General features: G+C 42.0%; 1 protein-coding gene across 8 annotated transcripts in view; it reads left to right on the top strand.

Annotated features, from left to right (window-relative positions):
• Positions 1-27,590, top strand: part of CTNND2 (catenin delta 2) — a 1,213,609-nt gene that overhangs the window by 1,146,504 nt on the left and 39,515 nt on the right. For all 8 annotated transcript variants that reach the window (XM_073630701.1, XM_073630699.1, XM_073630697.1 and 5 more), the window contains one exon: positions 27,252-27,378. In XM_073630701.1, coding sequence (XP_073486802.1) covers positions 27,252-27,378 — 127 coding nt within the window. The remainder of the gene's footprint in view (positions 1-27,251; positions 27,379-27,590) is intronic.

Below are 27,590 nucleotides of genomic sequence, written 5' to 3'. Positions count from 1 at the left end.
ACTGGCAGGGAAGGGGTTAACACTAGTGGTGATTAAAGGGTTAAGTGTTCCCTAGTGAGGCGCTTTCTAACTGGGAGTAGAGAGAGATTGCTGTTCCTAATCACTAGGAAAAGCTGATCTCTTTCTCCTCCCCTGTCAGAACGGGGATCCGCCAAAGGCAGATCCCCATTTTGCCTCTCTTTTCCACGATTGTGGGTGGCCGGCGGACAACAAGATCCACAGGCGAGCTCCTACGTTGAGCGGCGGACGCGCGCCTGCAATAGCCAGTGCACGAACCAACGTACGAGTACATTGATTCGCAGAACCGAGCAACCTTGCTGCGGCAGCTGGTTGGCAACTGGTTAAAATTCTTCATTTAAAACTAATAATTGAGATTTAGGCAGAAGGTGAACAAATGAAAAAAGATTTAGGACATTTTTAGAATGAACACTTACCAATTCATTTTGTCAGATAAATAAAAAATATAGGAAAAGATTTTTCTCTGAAAAGTAAATTCTTGTGTGAGTACATGTTGAAAGCTACCTTTTTCCAACCCCATGCTATTTCCCTGACAGTGGAGAACCTAGCTTTACTATCCTCCTTTATTAAAATACATGTAGTTCTTTTTCTGTACTGTTTTGTGTTCAGCATTACTGGGTAACTTTTTCAAAGTAGAACTATGGGCATAATGTTTTTTCTTTCATTTTGGATAGACCAAGCAAGTGTTATAATTCCTGTCTGATTTTTTTTTGCCATCTGAGTCCCATTGTGGAGATTTCCCTTCACTTCCTGTCCTATAGCAAAAGCAGGAAGTGAGAGGAAATCTCTGCAAAATAAGGGAATTCCTTGGGGCACCCAGGTCACCAGAACTAGTGTTCCCAATGTAAAATTTCCCTTCTATTACTTTTCTTGGGACAACACAAAATTTGGAATTTTTTTTTAAGTTTCACTTTCAATGATAATGCTAAACAGGACACATATGCCCCGTTCGGACATTCCGACAACAAAATCCTAGGATTTTTTCCGACGGATGTTGGCTCAAACTTGTCTTGCATACACATGGTCACACAAAGTTGTCGGAAAATCCGATCGTTCTAAATGCGGTGACGTAAAACACGTACGTCGGGAGTATAAACGGGGCAGTGGCCAATAGCTTTCATCTCTTTATTTATTCTGAGCATGCGTGGCACTTTGTCCGTCGGATTTGTGTACACACGATCGGAATTTCCGACAACGGATTTTGTTGTCGGAAAATTTTATATCCTGCTCTCAAACTTTGTGTGTCGGAAAATCCGATGGAAAATGTGTGATGGAGCCTACACACGGTCGGAATTTCCGACAAGGTCCTTTCACACATTTTCCGTCTGAAAATCCGACCGTTTGTACGGGGCATTAGAGATGGTAAATCTCTTTAACAGGGGCACAGGCAGCAATAAAAACTGACGTGTTCAAATACCCTCCACTCTAAAAAACAAAAAAAAAAAAAAGTTTCACCTTTAGTTATACTTTACAAAAATAAAAAGCCTTTAAATATACATCATGAAGCTTTTTTATGATCTATTCTGAGCTACACCATGCTTTGAAATGGTTGACTAATAACTATAAAAATATGAAATAAAAGGAAATGTAAAATGTCAGTTGTTATATAATTTTGTAATTGATAGTGTATGTGTACCCTATTTATTACTTTTAATCTTCCCGCATTCTTGTGCTTGCCATGATAACAAATCAAAAGCAGTCTGGTATGTCAAACTATATATTATTCATTATTACATCTACAGCATATTTTGTTTCTGTTTTTTAATGATGATGAATTGTTCTATTTTACGCAAAGAAAACAAAGGGCAAATTTGCTGCATGACTTTTTTCTAAAGTGACTAATGGCATTATATGCTATTTTGTGAAATAACATAAAGGGGTTCATTTACTAAGAAAGCCGGGAAGTAATAGTCGCTCTACAGTTAGTTACTCCCATTTCAGCCTATTAAGACATTAACTGGGCGAACATGCAAATGGAAAAGCGCGCAATTGCCAGGGAACATGCCTTTGCAAATGTCAAATCAGCATATGAGCGGATTTTTAAAGTCAATGGAACTCGAACATGCAAAATCATAAGTCATAATTTTGAAGGCTTATATGCAAGTTATTGGCATAAAAAGTGTATGGGGACCTTGGTACTGCCCTGGGGGACATGTATCAATACAAAAAAAGTTTGTAAAACAATCGTTTTTAAAGGAGTAGTGATTTTAATGATGCTTAAAGTGAAACATCATACCCCTACCCATTCACCAAAAAAAGTGTCAAAATGTTAAAACAACAAGATACAGGTTTTGACAATTCTTTTATTAAAAAAGGAAAAAAAGTGTCCCGCGATGTACATCCATCGTCAGTCACACTGCCCAACGGACCCAAAAAATAGAAAAAACTAAAAATGCTCCGCCTTCATGGGGAGGGCTCCCACTGACTGCTGTCTCTTCGATTTGACAGCTGTTATATAGACAAGGATGGGGGCCACCCGGTGGCCTTAATGCAAAACTATACCAGCAAACACATAAAGCAATCATCAAATCACAGCCTTAGTGGGGTGTGGGTCGGGCATTATGCACACCCCCCTTCCCCCCCCCCAAAAAAAACATATCTATTTGTAAACCAATATAAGCACTGCAGACAAAGATTCTGGCCTCTTCTCAGGCCAAACAACCACCACAAATGCAGACCTTTTTAAAACCTAGCTAGGATTGCTAGCACACCTAGACCCACCCAGTAAAAAACAAACCCACCAGTGTAACTGATTCTGTCTCTTTATGGATGCCTCAAGTGCTCACACCTGTTCATCGGGAACACACATCTTTACAAATGAAAGAATGCATCAGCATGTATATCTGCAGGGTAAACCTAAAAATAACAAATTTCAAAGGCTCTGGCCATGATCAGTGATCCCAAAAATCTCCAAATTAAACTTGTATGTTGTTGATCATGTGGAGGATACAAAACAGGAAATGACAACTTTGTGAGGGCTGGTTCATACAAATTGGTGATAAAGCGTATTCATCATTCATCATCAGCATACAACATTCAAATATATGTGCAGGATCATACCAGACTTATACATCTATATCTGGCCCTTGCTTGCTTGATTTATAATGTTATTTCTTGGGTTTCCATTATGTGAAACCTGTCAAAAATGTAATCACTGGTGAAAAAGAAACTTTAACACCACAACAGAGGAAGAACATACAAACCTCTAGTCAGTGGTGTATTTAGGTTTTGTGCTGCCCTAGGCCAGACTAAACCTGTGCCCCCCCTAATTTAAATATGACCCACCCCTTCCTGTCAATGTCACACCCCTTCCTGTTTAAGACCCGCCCTTTTATCTGTAAACCACACCCTTTCCTATTTAGGCTCCACCTTAGAGCCCCACCGCTTCCTCTCTGTACATTAAAAGTGGGTACCAAGTGCAGCCTCATCAGTGCCCATCAAGGCAGCCTCATCAGTGCCCATCAAGGCAGCCTCATCAGTACCCATCAAGGCAGCCTCATCAGTGCCCATCAAGGCAGCCTCATCAGTGCCCATCAAGGCAGCCTCATCAGTGCCCATCAAAGCAGCCTCATCAGTGCCCATCAAAGCAGCCTCATCAGTGCCCATCAAGGCAGCCTCATCAGTACCCATCAAGGCAGCCTCATTAGTGCCCATCTAAGCAGCCTCATTAGTGCCCATCTAAGCAGTCTCATTAGTGCCCATCAAAGCAGCCTCATCAATGCCCATCAATGCAGCATCACCAGTGCCCATCAGCGCAGCTTCACCAGTGCCCACCAGCGCAGCCTCATCAGTACCCAATAAGGGTCTCCAAGTGCATTCTAACCATACCAAATTATGTGAGCAGACTGCAGTTCCTCTTTAAGCACCTGTTCGTTTCGGGCTGATTTGGCAGCAATGGCATTGTCCAAATTGGTACGACGCCAACTTTGTGGCACTGCAATGATTCCCAAAAGTACTTCCTGTACTACTTTTGGTGACTTTGGGTGAGATTTGTATAGACATCTGTGCATGAACCCGCACAAATGTCTGTCAAATCACCCTGCGAAGTCGGACTGCATTGCCAGTTTGAAATCGTGCGAGTTCAGCTGAACCCACATGATTTCTAACCCACATCAGTGTGAACCTGGGCTTAATGCAGTCAGCAGGATGGGTACTAAAATCCAGACTGATCTATGATCAGAAATGACACTTTTCTTCATATGTCAGAAGGCAGTATTAGCCATACAGGTAGCTATGACAGGTTACCACTTATATACAAGCAAACACTAAGGACACTTTCACAGTGGGGCATTGGGGGCATCGCTATTTTTAGCGGCACTTTACTGTTGCTTATGTGGCGCTTTTGGGTCGCTAGTGGGACGCTTTTAACCCCCACTAGCGGCCAAAAAAGGTTTAAAAGCGCTCGCAAAACGCCGTAGCAGCGGCGCTTTGCTGACGTTGCCCATTGATTTCAATGTTCAGGGGCGCTTTAAGAGCGGTGTATACATCCCTCCAAAACCGCCCCAAAGATGCTGCTTGCAGGACTTTTTTTGCGCGTCCTACCAGCACATTGCTCCAGTGTGAAAGCACTTGGGCTTTTACACTGGAGTGACAGGAGAGGCGCTTTACAGGCGCTATTTTTAATGCTATAGCACCTGTAAAGTGCCTCAGTGTGGAAGTGGCCTAAGGTGTTAAATGCCATTGATTCCAGAAGCACCAGCCTGCAGATATTGAGCTGTAAAGAGTTAACCATATATGTAAGCAGCAGTGTACATGTGTCCATTGATGCAGAGAAGAAAAGCACAGTCCCCCTCTAGCACCAAGGACACAGAGGGTTAAATATCAGACAGTTATCCCTATTTCAGATGACGAGACAGGAGAAACAAAGTGATAGCAGATGTGTGAGGTTTGTAAGAAGAGACAGTGAGGAGGCTCAGTATCTTACTTTCACTCCCTCCAGGATATGCAGAATGTAGCTGGGTCTGCCAGCTGAAGCCACAATCCGACCGATCTATAGGCTCCATGTGCACCTGGAGTCACAACACAGGAGGCTGACCAGTTCTCTCTCTGGTCTCCTGTCTGTGCAGAGGGGAGGGGGGAACTGTGAGCACATGCTCTTCTCTATGTAAGAGACGCTGCAGGCAGCAACCTCCGGCAGTGACAGGACTGACTCCGGAGGAGGGGGGGCTTTTTTGTGAGGGGGACGCCCCCCGCGTAGTGTCGCCCTAGGCCTGGGCCTTGTTGGCCTAGGCCAGAATACAGCACTGCCTCTAGTAAAGTATCAGGATTGGGATGCGAACCAACAACCTCAGTGCTGCTAGGCAGAAGTGCAGACGGTTAGCCAATGTGCTGCTACATGGATGAAGTTATGGCTGATTACTGTCAGCATGCTGCTAGAGAAACAGCTGTAATTTTGTTGGTTTTTGCTTGGTAAGAGGCTGTATTCCGTAATATTTGGTGGTTCTTGGTGTGTGAGTGTAGAATAGGATGTTACCCTCTGAATTTTGTGAATGACATTTTGATTTCTGATATTGGTACATAGATCAAATTTTTTGGGGGAAAATTATGATCATTTGAAAATACTAACAACACACAAAATTGTGACTCATTTAAAATTTGCATCAGTAATGGTATTTGTGGTTTGTGAAGACACCTGTGGGAGTTTTGGTAAAGATTTTTGTGAGACAGACAGCAACAAGTGAGAGAGACAGAGAAAAAACGGAAAATTGTATCATACTTACCGTAATTTTCCTTTCCTGACGCCAGTCCATGGCAGCATACTAGGCTCCGCCTTTCTCCCCTCCCTCAGGGCCAATGAAATAGCATAAATTAAAATAATTTGTAATTAGCTAGATACCGAAACGCACAAAGGTGGGTCCGTATGCTGCCATGGATTGGCGCCAGGAAAGGAAAATTATGGTAAGTATGATACAATTTTCCGTTTTCCTGACGCCACCATGGCAGCATACTAGTGATACATATCCTAGCTGACAAAGTGGGTTCTACTTGACAAACCAAAATAATTATATATATATATATATATATATATATATATTTATTTAAATGGGACAGAAGACTGAACAGTCATTCCTCCGAAGCCCACTGGTGACAAGGTACCCAGATCTATTCTGTAAAGGTTGAAAAGGTATGCTGGGAAAAGCATGCCACTTTCCTGTAGAATTAATCCATAGATGCTTTCAACTGGGCCGCCTATGAGGCCTCAACCCCTCTGGAAGAGGATGCATCCTGCCACTGAAGGAGGCTCACGACCCATTTCCCATCTGCACAACCAATCTTGCTAAAGTCCAGGAGGCAACCTCTCTTGCCTGATGAATTCCATCTGGAACAGTGAAAGATTTATCATATGAACTGAAAAGAGCAACTGTAGACAGAAACTTCTTTCAAGCTCTGGGAATGACCAATTTGTGATGTTTTCTGCTTGAACGTCTGGAAAGATTTTTTTTCTTACTTGCTCCTGCTTTCTGTTATGGGAGAAGAACGGACCCTCCTCCTGTCACTTCCGACATGGCTGTCTCTGGTTTCATATCAAACAGAGATCTTGCACTATAAAGTGACTATTTCAATTTTGTTTCTAGGAAGCCAAACACAGCCACGGGTCTCAACCATAGGGTACCCCTAGCCATAACGGAGTATAGCATTGCCTTGGCCAGGCACCAGGTTGAGACTATTGCTGCTTCCGCAGAGAAATTTGCCGATACATCTTGGCCGGGTGCCAAGATATCAGCCCTAAGGATTTCCTCCCCAACCATATCCTGGGAGCAGAAACCCAAAGTACCCATCACCAAGGTAAGGGCCTCTGTTGAGTGGCAGGCCCTTCCCAGCTGCCACCCTATTGGACAACAGCCAGTCCCACTGTAGGCATGGATTTCAGCAATGCTATATTCGCCTTGAATTAAACCAGTTTCCTAATGGAAAAGTGATTGCTCATTGAAAGGGTAAATACGACTTTGTCTTTTAACCCATGTAATGGTCTGCATGACTGCCTGGATACACAGTTCTCCAAAGAAAAACTGACACCAAGTAGCTCCAGATCTTCCTCTGGTGCAAGGAAGCTAAAATCATTTGCAGGCTGCGCCCCCTCATCAGAAGTACTGAGAGGATAAGTGATCCATGAGGCAGGTTGTTCTGCTAGTGGCTAGACCCGCAACAAGGGAGCTGGCTAGCTAGAATAATTACAGTGAGTTTAAAACAGAAGTTTTGTGCCACCTTATAAGTAATAAAGACATTCAGTATTACCTGTCAGCTGCAAACTTCAACCAGCCCGACTTCACTCACCAGCCTCCTGGGCATAGGCACTGCGCCACAGGTCCTGCAGGACTCTTGTTGGGGTGCTGGCTGAAGAACGTCCGCCTTTCTATGGCCTCTGGCTCTGGCCTTTGAGAGCGGGGTGCGCAGAGCTGAAGCAAATCAAAGCAATCCGCATGAGAGGGCACTCTTTTCCTGAAAACTTACTGATACGGTGGTCCCAACCTGAGTGTTGAGGGTCTTTTGTATGGGTGGTGACTGATACTCGAACCGTGGAGAAATGGGACGACCAGCTGAGAGACGGACAGCCGCAGAAAGACAGAGAAGAGGAAAAATAGATAAGGCAACAGCGACTTCGCTTCTCCCTCTATTAATGTATATCTATTCCCTCTATTAATGTATATCTAAATATATACATACACATATATACATCTACACACTCTCTCCTTTCCCTTTTTTTTTTTTTAAAACAATATGCATGCATATATAAATACATGCACATACCGCTCCATATAACCCCCCCCCCCCCCCCCCCCCCCACATACATACATACCAACCAACATAAGAACACACACATGTATACACAAACATATATATGAACATATATACATACTGCAGAGGGTCAACCTGGGGCAGGGTTAAGAAGGGGTTAATCGCAGAGGGCAGGTATTTCCCCTTCAGACCTGCTTATTGTCAGCTGGGATGAAAGTCTAAGAGAGGAGCTGCTTGAGTAGGAGAGAGACAGCAGCACGCTGTGTGAAAATGTCCATTGCTGGATGGTGTGCTGGGTGAGCTTAACCACATAAAGACTGTAGCTTTAATTGGAGCCATGAACTATTATCTGTAAGCCTGTGTGCTGCTGAACTGTGAGCTGTTCCTGTGTGCACAACCGTGTGACAAGACAAGACTGTCTTATCTTATGTTTATTTTGCCATTTTGCTGAATAAAGCCACTTTTCTTTTAATGGACTGTCTCTGAGCCAGCTGTCCACCCCTCTGATCCCCTAAAATACACATATATACATATATATATATATATATATATATATATATATATATATATAGATATACAAACATACCCACCTACCCCAAACCTATACACACACAACCTACAAACATAAGCTATACCTACAGCCGGCCTAGGACAGCAAAGGACAGAGAACCTGTCTAGGGGGAGTAATGTACCCAGACCAGTGCCACTGCAGGAGGAAAAGAACAGGAGGTGCAGAAAATGAGAAAATGACAGGAGACAAGCAAAGGGGTAAGAAGGATGCAAAGCTGGCCGCCCCAAACCGAACAAGCGTTGCAAACACCAACCTTAAAGGCAGATTTAATTCCTAAAGAGGAAACACTGCTCAGCTCCAACATTGTTGCAAGGACAATTTATTTTGGAGAAATAAACAGTTCATCTCAAAATTTTAAAAAAAATGTATTTTTTTGGGGAAGTAACAATTGTACCATTATATACAATGGTTGAAACTTGATATAAAAAAATACTGCACTATAAATAAAACCAAAACAAAAGAGCTGTGACTGGAGTGTTATACTACACCAAACAAATATACAAATAAAGTGAAAAAGTCACGCAAATCGATGAAATTTGCAAAAAATTAAAAAGCAAATATATATTAAGTGAATATCACACAACCCGTGTCGTGAACACATATTAATACATATGGCGTCTGCCAATAACAATAAGTATATCTAGCAGCCCATCACGTGATTAAACATCAAATGTGCAGGTGAGAAAATAAGTAAAAATGGAGTAATAATTGAAGTCCAAAGTTCATAAGAATCAGTCCATCAAAAACCACAGTTAGTTTAGGTGAACATCAGAAGTTCAAATATTGAGAGTGAGTCCACAGTGATGAATGGTGAAGATTCACGCCAAAGTGACTAGTGAAATATAGGAATCTCCTCCACCACCAAAAAGTACTGCCGCTTACCAGAAGGTATTGGTCCCTTGTTACAGGGGACCACACCAGGCGAATGGCTGCAACCCCAGCCCGGGATTCCACTGGCAAGCCAAGCAGTTGTAGAAGATGGCACAATGTAAAAATACACCGACTAGCAGCATGCGGTCTAAGATGAGCGGAACATTCCAAAGGTCGTAGAGTAAGATGGCACAATGTAAAAATACACCGACTAGCAGCATGCGGTCTAAGATGAGCGGAACATTCCAAAGGTCGTAGAGTTCCTCTATGACCTTTGGAATGTTCCGCTCATCTTAGACTGCATGCTGCTAGTCGGTGTATTTTTACATTGTGCCATCTGCTACAACTGCTTGGCTTGCCAGTGGAATCCCGGGCTGGGGTTGCAGCCATTCGCCTGGTGTGGTCCCCTGTAACAAGAGACTAATACCTTCTGGTAAGCGGCAGTACTTTTTGGTGGTGGAGTTCCTCTACGACCTTTGGAATGTTCCGCTCATCTTAGACCGCATGCCGCTAGTCGGTGTATTTTTACATTGTGCCATCTTCTACAACTGCTTGGCTTGCCAGTGGAATCCCGGGCTGGGGTTGCAGCCATTCGCCTGGTGTGGTCCCCTGTAACAAGAGACTAATACCTTCTGGTAAGCGGCAGTACTTTTTGGTGGTGGAGTTCCTCTACGACCTTTGGAATGTTCCGCTCATCTTAGACCGCATGCTGCTAGTCGGTGTATTTTTACATTGTGCCATCTTCTACAACTGCTTGGCTTGCCAGTGGAATCCCGGGCTGGGGTTGCAGCCATTCGCCTGGTGTGGTCCCCTGTAACAAGGGACCAATACCTTCTGGTAAGCGGCAGTACTTTTTGGTGGTGGAGGAGATTCCTATATTTCACTAGTCACTTTGGCGTGAATCTTCACCATTCATCACTGTGGACTCACTCTCAATATTTGAACTTCTGATGTTCACCTAAACTAACTGTGGTTTTTGATGGACTGATTCTTATGAACTTTGGACTTCAATTATTACTCCATTTTTACTTATTTTCTTACCTGCACATTTGATGTTTAATCACGTGATGGGCTGCTAGATATACTTATTGTTATTGGCAGACGCCATATGTATTAATATGTGTTTACGACACGGGTTGTGTGATATTCACTTAATATATATTTGCTTTTTAATTTTTTGCAAATTCCATTGACTAGCGTGACTTTTTCACTTTATTTGTATAATGGTTGAAACTTGCATGTGGCTATATAACTCTCATTTTCACGTTTGCAAATGCTTTTTAGCCAATCGCTAATTTGGGAATTTACTATAGCTCTTGGTAAAAATTTAATGGGAGTTAAAATGAGAGTAGTTTGCATGTCTGAGCATGCTCAGTTGTGCTGGCACATAGTTGTACAGAGACGGGGAATGTATCTCTTCTCAGACTTTCAATGATATTTCAGTTAATATATCACTTTTTTAAGCAGTTTAAAAGCAAATTAACTTTAAACAATATACCACATATTTAAGTACCATTTAGGCTATAATTTCATGCTCAAAACATTATTTCCATGTGCTATTCTTCTGTTTCTAGCACGACTAATGATTAGAAGGTCTCTGATGTCTGGGAGCTATAGTGAATTTGATTTTGGGAGTATATTTTCCCAGGAGCTATAGTGAATTCATTTTAGGGCTAATTAGCCGGTTTTGGCTATTTTGAGAATATTTATAATCCTATTCTCATATTAGTGCTATAGTAAATAAACCCCAAAGTGTTGAGCCATAGTGTGCAAACTGTTTATGGAATATTTTATGCTTTGTTTTTAGTTGACTTTAGAAGAACTAGCATTTAACCTGGATGGGAAAGCAACTCTGTTAACCACTTGCCTACCAGGCACTTACACCCCATTCCTGCCCAAGCTATTTTTAGCTTTCAGCACTGTCGCATTTTGAATGACAATTGCGTGATCGTGCTACACTGTACCCAAATTTTTTTATCATTTTCTTCACACAAATAGAGCTTTATTTTGGTGGTATTTAATCACTGCTGGGTTTTTTATTTTTTACAAAAAAAAGACCAAAAATTTTGAAAAAAAAATGTTTTTTACTTTTTTTCTGTCAGTAAATTTTGTAACTAAGTAATTTTTTGCTTTCACTGATGTGCGCTGATGAGGCGGCACTGATGGGCACTGATAGGCTGAACTGGTGGGCATTCATGAGGTGGCACTTATGGGCACTGATAAGTGGGACTGATATGTGGCACTGATGAGCACTGATAGGCGGCACTGGTGGGCACTATTGGGTGGCACTTATGGGCACTAATAGGCGGCACTGGTGGGCACTGATAGGCAGCACTGGTGGGTAGTGATAGGTGGCACGGATAGACGGTACTGATGGGCACTGATGGGCATTCATGGGTGGCACTGATGGGCGATACTGATGGGCATTACTGATGGGCATTGATTGACAGCATTGATGGACATTGATGGGAAGCACTGATAGGCGGCACTGATTGCCAGCACAGACTGGCATTGCTAATGGGCACTGATTGGTGGCACTTGTGGGCAGTGGTGGGCACTGATTGCTGCCACTGGTGGGAACTGATAGTTGGCAATGGTGGGCACTGATTTGTGACGCTATTTTGCAATATTGTAAACAGGGCACTGATGATCAATGCCCTGATTACATTTCTAGATGTCCCCCTGCGTGGCGATGCTGCTGATCGGCTCTCCTCGCCACATACTCTGTCAGTGTAAGGCGAGGAGCGCCGATTACTGGCACTTCCTTGTTTACATGTGACTGGCTGTGATTGGACACAGCCGATCACATGGTTAACTGCTTCAGCCCCGAAAGATTTTACCCCTTCCTGACCAGAGCACTTTTTGCAGACCGGCACTGCGTCGCTTTAACTGACAATTGAGCAGTCATGCGACGTTGCACCCAAACAGTATTGATGTCCTTTTTTTCCCACAAATAGAGCTTTCTTTTGGTGGTATTTGATCACCTCTGCGGTTTCTATTTTTTGCGCTATAAACAAAAAATGAGTGACAATTTTGAGAAAAACGCAATATTTTTTACTTTTTGCTATAATAAATATCCCCAAAAATATATAAAAAAAACAATTTTTTTCCTCAGTTTAGGTATATGTATTCTTCTACATATTTTTGGTAACAAAAATCGCAATAAGCGTATATTGATTGGTTTGCGCAAAAGTTATAGCATCTACAAAATACGGGATAGTTTTATGGCATTTTTATTATTTTTTTTTTTTTACTAGTAATGGTGGTGATCTGCGATTTTTATCGGGACTGCGACATTAGGCGGACATGTCGGACAATTTTGACACATCTTTGGGACCATTGGCATTAATACAGGGATCAGTGCTATGAAAATGCATTAATTACTGTAAAAATGTCACTGGCAGTGAAGGGGTTAACACTAGGGGGCAATCAAGAGGTTATTCCCTATTTTGTATTCTAACTGAAGGGGGGAGGGGACTGTGCAGGGGAGATGACAGATTGCTGTTCATACTCAGTATGAACAGACGATCTGCCTGTTTTCCCCTCAGAGAACCGGAAACCTTGTGTTTACACACAGATGCCGGTTCTCGGTGTGCCCCGAGCGATCGCGGGAGCCCGGTGGCTATCGCGACTGCCGGGCACTCGCATCGGCTCTGTGGGTGAGCAGGGGACGCGTGCGCACTCGCCCCCTAGTGGCCAAATACGTTACCAACGTAACATAACGGCGATTCACGCAGCCGAGCCATGTTGCCGCAGTACAACTGCAGCTGTTGGTCGGCAAGCAGTTAAAGAGCTGTGGACGCGGCTCTTTCCAGAGATCGGGGTCGCGCTGTGTCCTAGCGAGAGCGGCCGTTCTGGGATGCTGTCATATGACGTCGTCCCAGAACAAGAGCCGCACCGCCCCGTTATCATTTGACGGTGGGCGGGCGGCAAGCAGTTAAAGAGGGGCTCCAGTCATATTTCTGAAAGTTAAAAGTTGGCAACTACAAAAACTGTAGCTGCTGACTTTTAATAGACAGACACCCTACTATGCCAGGATCCAATGCTGTGCTCATCTGAGCCATTTTTCCACCGGTTTTCAGTTCTAGAAAAAGGAGCAACAAGGGTGGGACTTTAAATGAAATGCGCGAATGTCCAGAAACGAAACCGATGAACAACTAGGAAAATGTATTGAATTCATAAAAATATAACATGCATATAATAAATATATATTAATCACAAATAGAAAGAAATATTGGCAATAATAGCAGCAATTATACATGATTATATGAATATAACAATCTTCCATGGTACACCAATTGGATATAAATACACAACCATATAATAGGGTATTGTCTACAAAATAAGCCTCCAAAAAACTCAAACAAACAGAATTGCATGACGCTGGTGAAAAACGCGACAATGGTAGCTCTACGCGTTTCGTGACTATTGTGGCACTCGTTAGGAGCAAGCGCGTGTCTTATCTAGGATAGTAAATATAGAAAAAATGGTCTGGTAAATATATACATGAAACAGAGGTGGTTAATTGAAAGAGCCCCACACATAGTGCATGCTTACGCATTGTGGTTCGTAGGATGGTGGAGGAAGACCGTACACCGTTCGACAATCGGAGACACCACCCCCCGGGAGTTGAGGTGGACGGATCGGCGGGGGCACCCCGGTTTTCAGTCCTTGGCTCTGGCATCTTAACTTTGGGCACCTGGCTGTGACAACTTGTAGCTTCACAGCTAGCGAGCCGCGCTGTGCAGTGTGAATGGCCCCACAGTTTTCTCGGACCTGTGATGTGTCCCATAAGACTGTGGGAAGGGGGGAAGGCCCAGGTACCTGCATCCCCCCCCCCAAAAAAATGGGCCAAATGCTAAAAAGGAGTGGGGCAGAACGCTTAGACCAGAACTTCCCCTTTTGGGAGAAGTTCCACTTTAATATAGACAGCAGAGTAATTTTTTTGTAGATATAGATTTGTATCACTCATATATCAAAGTGAAACTGTTTTTTTATTTATATTTTTATCTACTAGTTTCTATCATTTTAGTTTTAACTAAAATCTTTATGTTGTAGAAATTGTAGTATAAAGGCTGTTTAGTGCATTTTTATTTGCATGATCCATGCTAAAATTCTATTAATTCTGTTTTTCTGCAATCTATGTCATATTCTGGAACAGTGCATGCCCTCTCCTTCTGCTCCTTTTGGCTCACAAACATTCACCCCTCCCTTTTAACTTTTCACTCTCTTTCTGTGCAGTAGTTATGCTTTTTATACGTAAGGTAAATAAAGAGCCACTTTCCTCCAGTAATCGATGATCGGTTCTTTCTCTCTCATGTTAAAATGCCTTTTTATCCCCCTCCAGTTTCATCTGTCCCCTTCTCTCCTCCACGGTCACAATGTGCTACACTGCTCTTCCAGTCTCTTGCTACACTAGTAGAATTGTGTGTAAAAAAAGAAAGATTCATTTTAAGAATGTTTGCTCAATTTTCTAATCGTTAGTGGGGTCAAACTGACTTTACTTTTCGGCAGTGGTGTCGAGAAAATTCAAAGGAAGAGGATGGAAAATTTTTCTCAAATAAACACATTTCTAACAGTGAATGTGGTTTTTAATCATACAAGTCCATTCACTCAAAAATTGAATGTTAAAAGCAAACATGTCATCGAATGTACTTATGAGAATTTTTGTACGAATGTTCATTTGAAAATCCGGCCAGCTTTACTTATGTTGTCCGGTTTTCTTATTTGATCACCTCCTGCGCATATACAGTATCTGACAAAAGTGAGTACACCCCTCATATTTTTGTAAATATTTTATTATATCTTTTCATGTGACAACACTGAAGAAATGACACTTTGCTACAAATGTAAAGTAGTGAGTGTACAGCTTGTATAACAGTGTAAAATAACTCAACACACAGCCATTAATGTCTAAACTGCTGGCAACAAAAAGTAAAAATGTCTAAATTGTGCCCAAAGTGTCAATATTTTGTGTGGCCACCATTATTTTCCAGCACTGCCTTAACCCTCTTGGGCATGGAGTTCACCAGAGCTTCACAGGTTGTCACTGGAGTCCTCTTCCAATCCTCTATGATGACATCACTATGCTGGTGGATGTTAGAGACCTTGCGCTCCTCTACCTTCCATTTGAGGATGCTCCACAGATGCTCAATAGGGTTTAGGTCTGGAGACATGCTTAGCCAGTCCATCACCTTTACCCTCAGCTTTTTTAGCAAGGCAGTGGTCGTCTTGGAGTAGTGTTTGGGGTCGTTATCATGTTGGAATACTGCCCTGCGGCCCAGTCTCTGAAGGGGAGGGGATCATGCTCTGCTTCAGTATGTCACAGTACATGTTGGCATTTATCTTGGTCTCATCAGACCACAGGACATGGTTCCAGTAATCCATATCCTTAGACTGCTTGTGCATCATCTTGGGGAGAGAACCTCTGGAGAAATCTAGGATGGAAAGGACCTGGGGGTCCTAGTAGATGATAAGCTCAGCAATGGCATGCAATGCCAAGCTGCTGCTAACAAAGCAAACAGAATATTGGCATGCATTAAAAAGGGGATCAACTCCAGAGATAAACGATAATTCTCCCGCTCTACAAGACTCTGGTCCGGCCGCACCTAGAGTATGCTGTCCAGTTCTGGGCACCAGTTCTCATGAAGGATGTACTGGAAATGGAGCGAGTACAAAAGAGGGTAACTAAGCTAATAAAGGGTCAGGAGAATATTAGTTATGAAGGAAAGGTTGCGAGCACTGAACTTATCCTTTCTGGACAAGAGACGCTTGAGAGGGGATATGATTTAAATTTATAAATACCTCACTGGTGACCCCACAATAGTGATAGAACTTTTTTTGTGGAAAGGAGTTTAACAAAACACGTGGCCAATTATTAAAATTAGTAGAATAGAGGTTTAAACTTAAATTACGTAGAGGGTTCTTTACTGTAAGAGAGGCAAGGATGTGGAATTCTTCCACAGGCGGTGGTCTCAGTGGGGAGCATCGATAGTTTTAAAAAACTATTAGATAAGCGCCTGAACGACCGCAACATACAGGGGTATACATTGTAATACTGACATATAATCACACACATAGGTTGGACTTGATGGACTTGTGTCTTTTTTCAACCTCACCTACTATGTAACTATGTGACCTTTAGAAGACACTTCCTTCTGGGGCAACAGCCATGCAGACCAATTTGATGCAGTGTGCGGCGTATGGTCTGAGCACTGACAGGCTGACCCACCCACCCCTTCAATCTCTGCAGCAATGCTGGCAGCACTCATACGTCTATTTCCCAAAGACAACCTCTGGATATGACGCTGAGCACGACATGCACTCAAACTTCTTTGGTCGACCATGGCGAGGCCTGTAATGAGTGGAACCTGTCCTGTTAAACCGCTGTATGATCTTGGCCACTGTGCGTGCTACAGCTCAGTTTTAGGGTTTTGGCAATCTTCTTATAGCCTAGGCCATCTTTATGTAGAGCGACAATTATTTTTTTCAGATCCTCAGAGAGTTCTTTGCCATGAGGTGCCATGTTGAACTTCCAGTGACCAGTATGGGAGAGTGAGAGCGATAACACCAAATTTAACACACCTGCTTCCCATTCACACCTCAGACCTTGTCACACGAGTCACATGACACCGGGGAGGGAAAATGGTTAATTGGGCCCAATTTGGACATTTTCACTTAGGGGTGTACTCACTTTTGTTGGCAGCGGTTTAGACATTAATGGCTGTGTTGAGTTAATTTGAGGGGGCAGCAAATTTACACTGTTATATAAGCTGTACACTCACTACTTTACATTGTAGCAAAGTGTCATTTCTTCAGTGTTGTCACATGAAAAGATATAATAAAATATTTACAAAAATGTGAGGGGTATACTGACTATTGTGTGATACTGTATATGCACAGGTCCGGGACATAGGAGAGATCTAAAATGTAGGATATTAGATCTATTAGATATATATATATATATATATATATATATATATATATATATATATATATATATATATATATATATAAATATATATATTATATGCAGACACACAGTATTAGGGATGAGATATTGACCAGGTTAGGGTCTGATCAAACTAACGATATTCTACATAACAAAAGGATAGCTGCTGACTCTTTGCTATGCTAATTTTTTGCAAGACCACCTTGGCCCTTGAGGCAGGGTAGATTCATAATTTCATGTTTTTTACGTCAAATTCCGACCCTACCATCTGAATTTCACAGCTGTAATCAAGACTCATCAGACCAGGCAACATTTCCAATTTTGGTGAGCCTGTGCAAATTGTAGCCTCGGTTTCCTGTCCTTAGCACTTGGTCTGGTCTTCTGCTGCTGTAGCCCATCTGCTTCAAGGTTCACTGTGTTGTGCGTTCAGAGATGGTATTCTGCATATCTGGTTGTAACGAGTGGTTATATGAGTTACTGTTGCCTTTCTATCATCTGCCCATTCTCTTTTGACCTCTGACATCAACAAGGCATTTTCACCCATACAACTTCCGCTCACTGGATATTTTCCCTTTTTTGGACCATTCTCTAAAAGCCCTAGAGCTGGCTGTGTGTGAAAATCCCCGTAGATCAGCAGTTTTTGAAATACTCAGACCAGCCCGCCTGGCACCAACAACCATGCCACGTTCAAAGTCACCTAAATCACCTTTCTTCCCTATTCTGATGCTCGAGTCTGCAGCAAGTCGTCTTCATTACATCCCGATGCCTAAATGCATTGAGTTGCTGCCATGTGATTGGCATTTGTGTTACCAAGCAATTGAAAAAGTGTACCTAATAAAGTGGCCAGTGAGTATTATATATATATATATATATATATATATATATATATATATATATATATATATACACATACACACACACATAGATAGGATATCCTACATAGAGGTGTTAAGAAATTTCTGAATATAATTTTATAAAGTCTCAAATAAGGTGCCGCTGTTTATATCAGGAGATTAAATAGACATTTTTTTTTTTATTTTTTTTATGGGACACTTATAAAAAGTTGTAATTTGTTTTTGATATTTAAAAAAAAAAAAAAAACATAAAGGAACCAATCACCCTCTTTTACTCCCTCTGGAGGCACCCCTGCCAGTATGTATTTTTTTTTTGTTTTTTTTTTTATGCTTCCCTCTTTAAACTGCCACCGGAGGTGAGCAGTCTTCTATTAATGCAGAGATCGGTGCTGACTTAATGATATCAGTGCTGCTTTCTGCATCAATACACTGCAAATGAACAGGGAGAGTGAGACTTTACCCCACTGGGTGAACACTTTATTAAAAAACTTTACTTTTTCACTTTGCAGAGAAAATTTTCCCTAGCTTGGTGAATGAGTTGATACTGTTTTTTATTTTGCAAATGACTGGATATTTTGTTGTTATTGAATTTTCACCACATTTAGTAATCTAAAGGAAAACTCACTTGCAAAATGAAAATTCCATTGTAATGTCAACAGTCTATTTGCCTTTAGCAAATCAATCCTATGGTGCCCATGACAATATTTTTGTAACAGTTAAATAGACGGCTGCTGTTAACATTTTAACAAAACATTTCTAATAAGCACAGAGTTGGTATCAAAACACAATAATGTCTCTAGTAAAATATACATTAATTTTTTCCCCTTAATGATTGCCCAATAGTGTTTAATGTTTTCAACTGGTAATAACTACTTGAAACTTCTGAGAGAAGGATAGGATTGTCAGTTAAGGTCAATATTCTTCAGATTAGTACTCCTGGGCAGCTTAATAGAGTGCTGATTGGTACAGTACTTGATGCTTGAATGCATAAGGAGGAGCTGTCAAACTCAGCACGGATTTCTCTAGTGGCGAAAAAAAAAATAGTAATGAAATTACGTGAATAGCAATTCACTGGTCTAAATGGAGATAACATGTCATTTTTTATTTAACAAAACTATTGAAAGAAAGAGAAAAGGTAATTAACAAATAATGAGCGTGTTTTTAAGATTGGATTCAAGAGAAGAGAGACAAAATGAATACTAGACTTGATTTAAAATTGTGAAAAATAAGATAAAGTTCACTTCAGTCATGCCAGGGGAGGTTCCTGTTTTACCATTTTTCATGCTCATGACTGGATGTCTGAAAAGGGAACTTTTTTTTCCTTTTGATGGTAAATTTTGACACATGTGAGGAAAGTAAATTGTGTAAATTCTTAGTGAAACATAAAGACTGGTCAAGTCACATTGGTAGGGGCACAAATTAGCATGATGGTGACCTATTTACAGATTTACAAATGCTAAAAGTTTGAGTGATGAATGTGTTCGCTTAAAGCACAGTTCCACCCAAAAGTGGAAGCTCTGCTGATCTGCTTCCTGCCCCCCTCCAGTGCCTCATTTGGCACCTTTTAAGGGGAGAGGGGGGAACGGGTACCTGTTTTTGACCAGTACCCATCCCCACTTCTAGGAGACTGCGCCGTGACGCAGGAATTTCGGGCCCCCTGCTCCTTCCTCCACCACCAGGCCAGTTAGAAAGGGCAGTTTGGCTTCACAGCCGGTTTTCCTGCTGCCGCCATTTGTAGTAAGGAAAACTGTGAAGCCAAACAGCCAAAAAAAAAAAGTACATATGTTATACTTACCTGCTCTGCGCAATGGTTTTGTACAGAGCAGCCCTGATCCTCTCTTCTCGGCCCTCCGCTGGCACTCCTGGCCCCTATTGCAAGCTGCTTGCGATGGGGGCACTCATGAGTGCTTTCTGTGTATCCAAAAGACACACAGAATGGGGCTTGGCCCTACCTCCGCTCCCTCACTGGCTGTGATTGACAGCAGCAGGAGTTAATTTTAAACCAGAAAAAAGCCAGATTTGCAAATTATGGCTATAAGGTTTGAGAGGGAGGTAGTTTCTCTTAGAATTAGTAAGGTGTCGCCAGCGTATAGAACTATATTTTGTTCTTCATTGCAATCTAAAATCAACCACCCTAAGAGATTTAGTAATTAAAATTGCTAGTGGTTCCAGTGCTAATGAAAGGTGCGATAAGGGGCTCCCCGTTGGGTACCCTGGTTGGGTATACTTGGGAGCTAAGCTTTTCCATTACCATTCAGTTATTCCGACAGGGCCCTATGACAAAAAGTGGAAGGATTTCCCACAGGTAAGGTCACTTAACACTGTTGAAGGCCTTAGCTTTGTCCAACAACAAAATAGCTCAACTGCCCACTATATCAAGGGAGTGTTGAATGCTAAGAAAGACTCTGTTAATATATATTGGGCGAATCCACCCATGATGAAGCCTGACTGATCCATATGGACTAGCTTGTGTATGTATGTTGTGAGGCAGTTAAAAAGGACCTTTTTAGTATCTATATTCAATAACGATATTGGTCTATAAGAGTCAGGTAAAGTTGAATCCTTGCCTGGGTTAGGCCTTACTATAATATTAGCTGCATACATAGATGGAGAGAGCTGCATACATAGATGGGGAGAGTTGGCAAGAATCAAAACATCCTCTAAGGCAGGGGTGTCAAACAATTTCATTGTGGGCCGCATCAGCATTAGGCCTCATGCACACTGGACGTTTTTACAGCTGCTGTTTTTGGCTTCAGATGTTTTTTCTACAGTCAATAAACTCTCCAGCATGTTATCCTATGTGTCCATGCACACATAGGCTGTTATCAACTGTTCTTGGCTGGGGCGTTCTTTGGCTGGAAAAAAAACCCCAAAACTAGTGGCTTCTGAGAGGCGTTTTTCACCTGTAAAAATGCTCCAATCTCAAAAAACGCCTAAAAGCGCGGCTCACCAGCATTTTTTTAGTTTTTGATCCATTAAAGAGAAAAAGACCCGCTAAAAAACGCTTTTGTAAAACCGTTGAAAAACTAACTGCAAAGCTACTGACATTTTTATAATGTTAATATAACGTCCAGTGTGCATGAGACCTTATGATTGCCCTCAAAAGGATCAGTTGTATCTGTAGGACTATATAAATGTATTACAGTGGGGACAGGAAATATTCAGACCCCCTTAAATTTTTCACTCTTTGTTATATTGCAGCCATTTGCTAAAATCATTTAAGTTCATTTTTTTTCCTCATTAATGTACACACAGCACCCCATGTTGACAGAAAAACACAGAATTGTTGACATTTTTGCAGATTTATTAAAAAAGAAAAACTGAAATATCACATGGTGCTAAGTATTCAGACCCTTTGCTGCGACACTCATATATTTAACTCAGGTGCTGTCCATTTCTCCTGATCATACTTGAGATTGTTCTACCCTTCATTTGAGTCCAGCTATGTTTGATTATACTTATTGGACTTGATTAGGAAAGCCACACACCTGTCTATATAAGACCTTACAGCTCACAGTGCATGTCAGAGCAAATGAGAATCATGAGGTCAAAGGAACTGCTTGAAGAGCTCAGAGACAGAATTGTGGCAAGGCACAGATCTGGCCAAGGTTACAAAAAAAATTCTGCTGCACTAAAGGTTCCTAAGAGCACAGTGGCCTCCATAATCCTTAAATGGAAGACGTTTGGGATGGCCAGAACCCTTCCTAGAGCTGGCTGTCCGGCCAAACTGAGCTATCGGAGGAGAAGAGCCTTGGTGAAAGAGGTAAAGAAGAACCCAAAGATCACTGTGGCTGAGCTCCAGAGATGCAGTCGGGAGATGGGAGAAAGTTGTAGAAAGTCAACCATCACTGGAGCCCTCCACCTGTCTGGGCTTTATGGCAGAGTGGCCCGACGGAAGCCTCTCCTCAGTGCAAGACACATGAAAGCCTGCATGGAGTTTGCTAAAAAAAACACCTGAAGGACTCCAAGATGGTGAGAAATAAGATTCTCTGGTCTGATGAGACCAAGATAGAACTTTTTGGCCTTAATTCTAAGCGGTGTGTGTGGAGAAAACCAGGCACTGCTCATCACCTGTCCAATACTGTCCCAACAGTGAAGCATGGTGGTGGCAGCATCATGCTGTGGGGGTGTTTTTCAGCTGCAGGGACAGGACGACTGGTTGCAATCGAGGGAAAGATGAATGCGGCCAAGTACAGGGATGTTCTGGACGAAAACCTTCTCCAGAGTGCTCAGGACCTCAGACTGGGCCGAAGGTTTACCTTCCAACAAGACAATGACCCTAAGCACACAGCTAAAATAACGAAGGAGTGGCTTCACAACAACTCTGTGACTTTTCTTGAAAGGCCCAGCCAGAGCCCTGACTTAAACCCAATTGAGCATCTCTGGAGAGACCTAAAAATGGCCGTCTACCAATGTTTACCATCCAACCTGACAGAACTGAAGAGGATCTGCAAGGAGGAATGGCAGAGGATCCTCAAATCCAGGTGTGAAAAAATTGTTGCATCTTTCCCAAAAAGACTCATGGCTGTATTAGATCAAAAGGGTGCTTCTACTAAATACTGAGCAAAGGGTCTGAATACTTAGGACCATGTGATATTTCAGTTTTTCTTTTAAAATAAATCTGCAAAAATGTCAACAATGCTGTGTTTTTCTGTCAATATGGGGTGCTGTGTGTACATTAATGAGAAAAAAAATGAACTTAAATGATTTTAGCAAATGGATGCAATATAACAAAGAGTGAAAAATGTAAGGGGGTCTGAATGCTTTCCGTCCCCACTGTATATTAAACGTAAAGACTTAAACCATGAAGGGCAGGTGCAGACCAGCATGGAGCTCACACTACTGTAGCAGATGATGCAAGTCTGAAAAGGAAGGTCACAAACTGCTGATATTATCCACAAGAAGCTTTATTGGAGAATACTCAGACAGAACATGGTACTGCCGTGTTCTGTCTGAGCAGTCACCAATAAATTTTCTTGTGGATGATACCAGCGGTGTGCAACCCTCTTTTTCAACTGACATAGAACTGTATTATTCTCATAAAATTATGAGCAGATCATCATATGTGAAGAATCCCCCCACCATCAGAAGTCGAGTGTCCCCCACCCCACTTTATATCACAGTGCACTCCCCTTACCTTGTACTCCTGTCAGGAAGAAGCTGAGGGCAGAGCTGGGAAGCAGAAAGTGCAGGGCCTGGAGGATGACCAGAGTCTGCTGAATGCTTTGAATGCTTAGCTCAGGAGCAGTGGAGACAAAGAGGTGCTGCGGCTGCACAGAGAAGCGTAGGATCTGGCAGAGAAGTTCTGTCCTCCTTTTCTGCTGCAGACTGCTGTGACAAGGTGGGGGCAGAAACGAGGGTGGTGCCACAGCAGGAGAGGTGTGAGAGACACATGAAATAGCTTGGTGGGCCGGATTCATCCCACAGGCCTTGTGTTTGACAGGTGCTATAGGGCATCTATCAATACAGTTAAAATGGTTTTGTTTTGCTTTTTATTCAACTCGGCCAGTAGGCCTTCAGTGCCTGAAGCTTTGTTAGGCAGTAATGCATTCACAGCCTTTATAAGTTCTGTTAGCATTATGAAAACATCCAATTTACCCTTTTCTTGTTTTTGATAATTGGAGAAAAAGGATAAGCTATTGTGCTGACTATAACCAAACCATCATTTAACGGGACACATAAGAGGGCCAGGAGAGTTGTAGGGAACACCAGGTGAAGTGGTGCAGCTCTTCTAAGATTAGGTCTTGAGATCCTACTGCACATATAAAAAACAAACACAACAAACAACTCCATCTAGGCGTAGCGATTTAATAAAAAGAATAAAAGACAATAAAAATGTACTCATAAGTTAAAGTGGATCAAGGCTTGTCATAAACCCATATAGACCTCTATAGGATCACCGTGAGGCTGCAGAGCAGTGGAGGCAGGTGGCTAGCTGAAGCAGAGTTCTTGATGGAAGTACAGCTGTCAGGCTTCAGGCCGGAATATAAGCAACAGCAGATTCCAGAAGTAGCAAGATGGTTGCGGCCCCAAACAGCACCTCTTTCAGCTGTGTGATAATGACAGGATGTGGAGGGGGTGTGGCTACATGTTTCAGGGCAGACCGGAATGCCCCTTTTTCAATCCATAGCCAAGTGGCAGGGACCGTTTGAGGTTGCGGAAAAAAGTGGGTGAGGTGAACTACAATGTACATCAGCCTAGAAAACGAAAACTCTACCAAATGCATCATGTAAATCTGTTAAAACCCTGGAGAGACAGAGAACAGGTATCCGCTGCGGTAGATGTCAATTTAGGGGACCCTACAGGAGTTGAGGAGTGCAGATTGCTTTTACCTTGTCTAAGCCTCAAACATAGCAAATAAAAGTGTTTTTACAGAGAAACAAAAGGATGTTCTCAGGATTGCCTGGTCTCACCAATGTCATTGAGTATGACATTATAACAGAACCTAATGTAAAGGTCCAATTAAAGCCCTATCATATTCCAGAAGTACGTAGAAAGGCAGTGTCTGAGGAGGTGCAGAGAATGCTTGAGCATTAAAGAATCACAGCCTGAATATTAATGAAATTTCCAAATGTGATGCCTATCCGATGCCCCGTGTAGATGAGTTTGAGAGGTTGGGTCCTGTCCGGTATATCACCACTTTAGACTATTTGAAGAAGGCAGGATTAAAGATCAACCCCGAGAAGTGTGCAGTTGGGATGGAGGAAGCCAAGTACCTAGGGTACATTGTGGATAGGGGTCTAGTAAAACCCGAAATTATCAAAGTAGAGGCCATACAGAATTGACCCTTGACCCCTAACAGGTCAGAGCATTTTTGGGCATAGTTGGCTACTATCGGAGGTTTGTCCTACCATTGCTGCACCATTGACTGACTTGACAAAAGGCATGAAGTCAGTATTGATAATGTAAAATGGGAAAAATGATTGCGCAGGTAGAAAAAATAAAAATAAGTATTAGCTGCTGGCAACAACACAATAGGACCACTTGTGATATAACAGAATGAATAACAAAAGTTGCCACGCTTAACATTCAAAATAAATGAGGAAATGTCCATAAAGTGAAACAGTTCATGCTATTCTCCATAGTTGATAGAAACAGTGATTGAAATAGAAATCTCCTAGTAAGTGTCCAATTTAGCTGAACAGGTAAATGTAAGTGCTGATCATACAGGTGTACCTCCACCATAAATCATATAGAATGCCTCCTTACCGGAAACCTAGACTAAGAGTCTAGAAAGGCATAGTTTGTAAGCCCAGAATATCTAATTGGCTCCCTCTGTTATACTGAAGGGGATAGTGTCATGGCTGATGGTAAGGATCTCTCTGTCTTAGAGCCCATGGGAAAGAGAGAAAAACCGCCAACATAGTGTAAAACAATTTATTAGAAAGTAGTGATACTAAAAACTCACAATATTCCAGATAAAATCCAGCATGTAGCAATCAAAAGTTCCCGGGAACCAGTCTGCTTGTAAACAGCTTTGGCGTGCGTGGAGACTTCACAGACATGGACTCCTCCCTATGCGTTTTGTCAGTTGATGCCATCGGGGCATAATGCAATTTATTAGATGAAGAGGCTACATTTGTTTTCTTTTTTTTAGGCCTTTTTCCCTCTGTTTTTACCTGGTGATCTTGTCAGTAGCACACCTCCATTATTAAAGCGCTTCCACTCTGGATAAAGGAGTCCAGGGGAACCTTTGGATAGTAGCATTGTTAATCTAGGTGTAGGGACTGTTAGATGTACTAGCAGATTTATGTACACTAAAAACATTTTAAGCTGAACTCCAGCTGAAACTTCATAAGCAGTTTTTCTTTTTTGGGATAAAGATTTTACATAAATAAAAGTCAATATTTGTAAGCACCCCTGTCAGTAGTAAATGGCTTGTCTCAACCCTGCAACTGATACATCTGCAGGACAGCTTGTTCTTTTAAAAACTTAAGACCTACTGGCAGGATCCCCATGTAAAAAAAAGAAAGAAAGCCTAAAAAAGAAAACAAATGCAGCCATCACATCTATGAATTGGTAAGTAATATAATTAATGCTTGCTTTTGGGTTAAATACTGCTTTCATAAATATGTGTTTCAAAAGAAAATTATTCCATAGGAAAATATAGATTTTAAGAGTGTTACGGCTAAAATCATAATATTGTTAGGCAGTCTGGTATTCTTCCTGTAAGTCTGATCCTTGCTCCTGTACCAAAGTTCTCTTTACCTTTCCTTTTCACTGTGGATATTGTGCAATTGACCAAGATATCATGTAAACCTCAGACATGAAATATGAACAAAGTATATCCCTCTATAGTGTACACTTGTCTCAATTCAGAGCACTTAGGGCTCTTTCACACGGGGCGGATCAGTGATGATCCACCCCGTGAACACCCGCTTGCTCAGCGGGGATCGCTCCGCCGATCCCCGCTGAGCAGAAAGATGACAGGTCCATCGCTGCACACTGTGCAGCTACGGACCTGTCAGAGCGCCGCTCTCCCCTATGGGGGATCGGGTGATGACGGACCGTAGTGTCCGTCGTCACCCGATCCGATCCGAAAACGGATGGAAAAGTAGGGTTTTCCTCCGTTACACTTTTCGGATCGGAGCGGGTTGGATGTCAGCGGACATGTCACCGCTGACATCCGACGCTCCATAGTATGTCCGTTTTTCATCCGAAAACGGAAGGATGAAAAACGGACATACGGATCCCTCGTGTGAAAGAGGCCTAAGTGTCATTTCTGTCTGCTACCTCATTGCTCTGCTATCTGCACGAGTCAGTTCTGATAAGTTTTCCTGACACAAAGAGAAAAAGGTGACAGGGGAGGGAGCTCCAGCACACAGCCTGTAATTGACAGCCTCAGCTGTTCCTGTGTGCTGTGTGAAGGGGGTTGTATCCCTTCCCTCCAGTCAGCTCTCAGCTCTCTGCCCCCTGCTTTCTGAAAGTTTAGACATAGTATAGAAATTCTGGACTTTCAACAGATGTAGGGAAGAGGGGACTACAGATAAATCGGAACAGCGTATGCAGGAGAATATGTTTTATCTCTGTGTATCATCTGAGGCCAGTCGCTTCACTGGGTAAATGTAAGGGTTCACAACCACTTTAACCTGTTCAGGACTATAATATCTGGAATAGTGTATATATATGTGTATATATATATATATATATATATATATATATATATATATATATATATATATATACACACACACACACACAACTTTGCTCTGTGGAGTCTATTTTTTAAAATGTTATTTTAATTTTTTAGGATGGATGGTCCCAGTACCAATTTGTAGCATCATCATCAACCATTGAAAGAGACCGGCAAAGACCTTATTCTTCCTCTAGGACACCATCCATTTCTCCAGTTCGCATGTCACCTAACAATAGATCAGGTAATTTTGGGCATAATACTAGCTATGTTATACATTGGTCTGTTAAAACAAGCATCTTTTTCATAACTGTACACAAAAACAAGCATTTTTAAACATTCTGGGCTCAATAAAGAAGATCACATGCAATATTTGGATCATGTATCCAGATATTGCATGCGATATTGAAAATTTTAGTTCACTATAGGTCTATGCGGTATTTACCACAAAAATAA

The sequence above is a fragment of the Aquarana catesbeiana genome, linkage group LG05 (genome assembly GCF_042186555.1).
Source record: "Aquarana catesbeiana isolate 2022-GZ linkage group LG05, ASM4218655v1, whole genome shotgun sequence".
Taxonomy (NCBI): Eukaryota; Metazoa; Chordata; class Amphibia; order Anura; family Ranidae; genus Aquarana; species Aquarana catesbeiana.
This window is presented reverse-complemented; position numbering and strand designations above follow the sequence as displayed.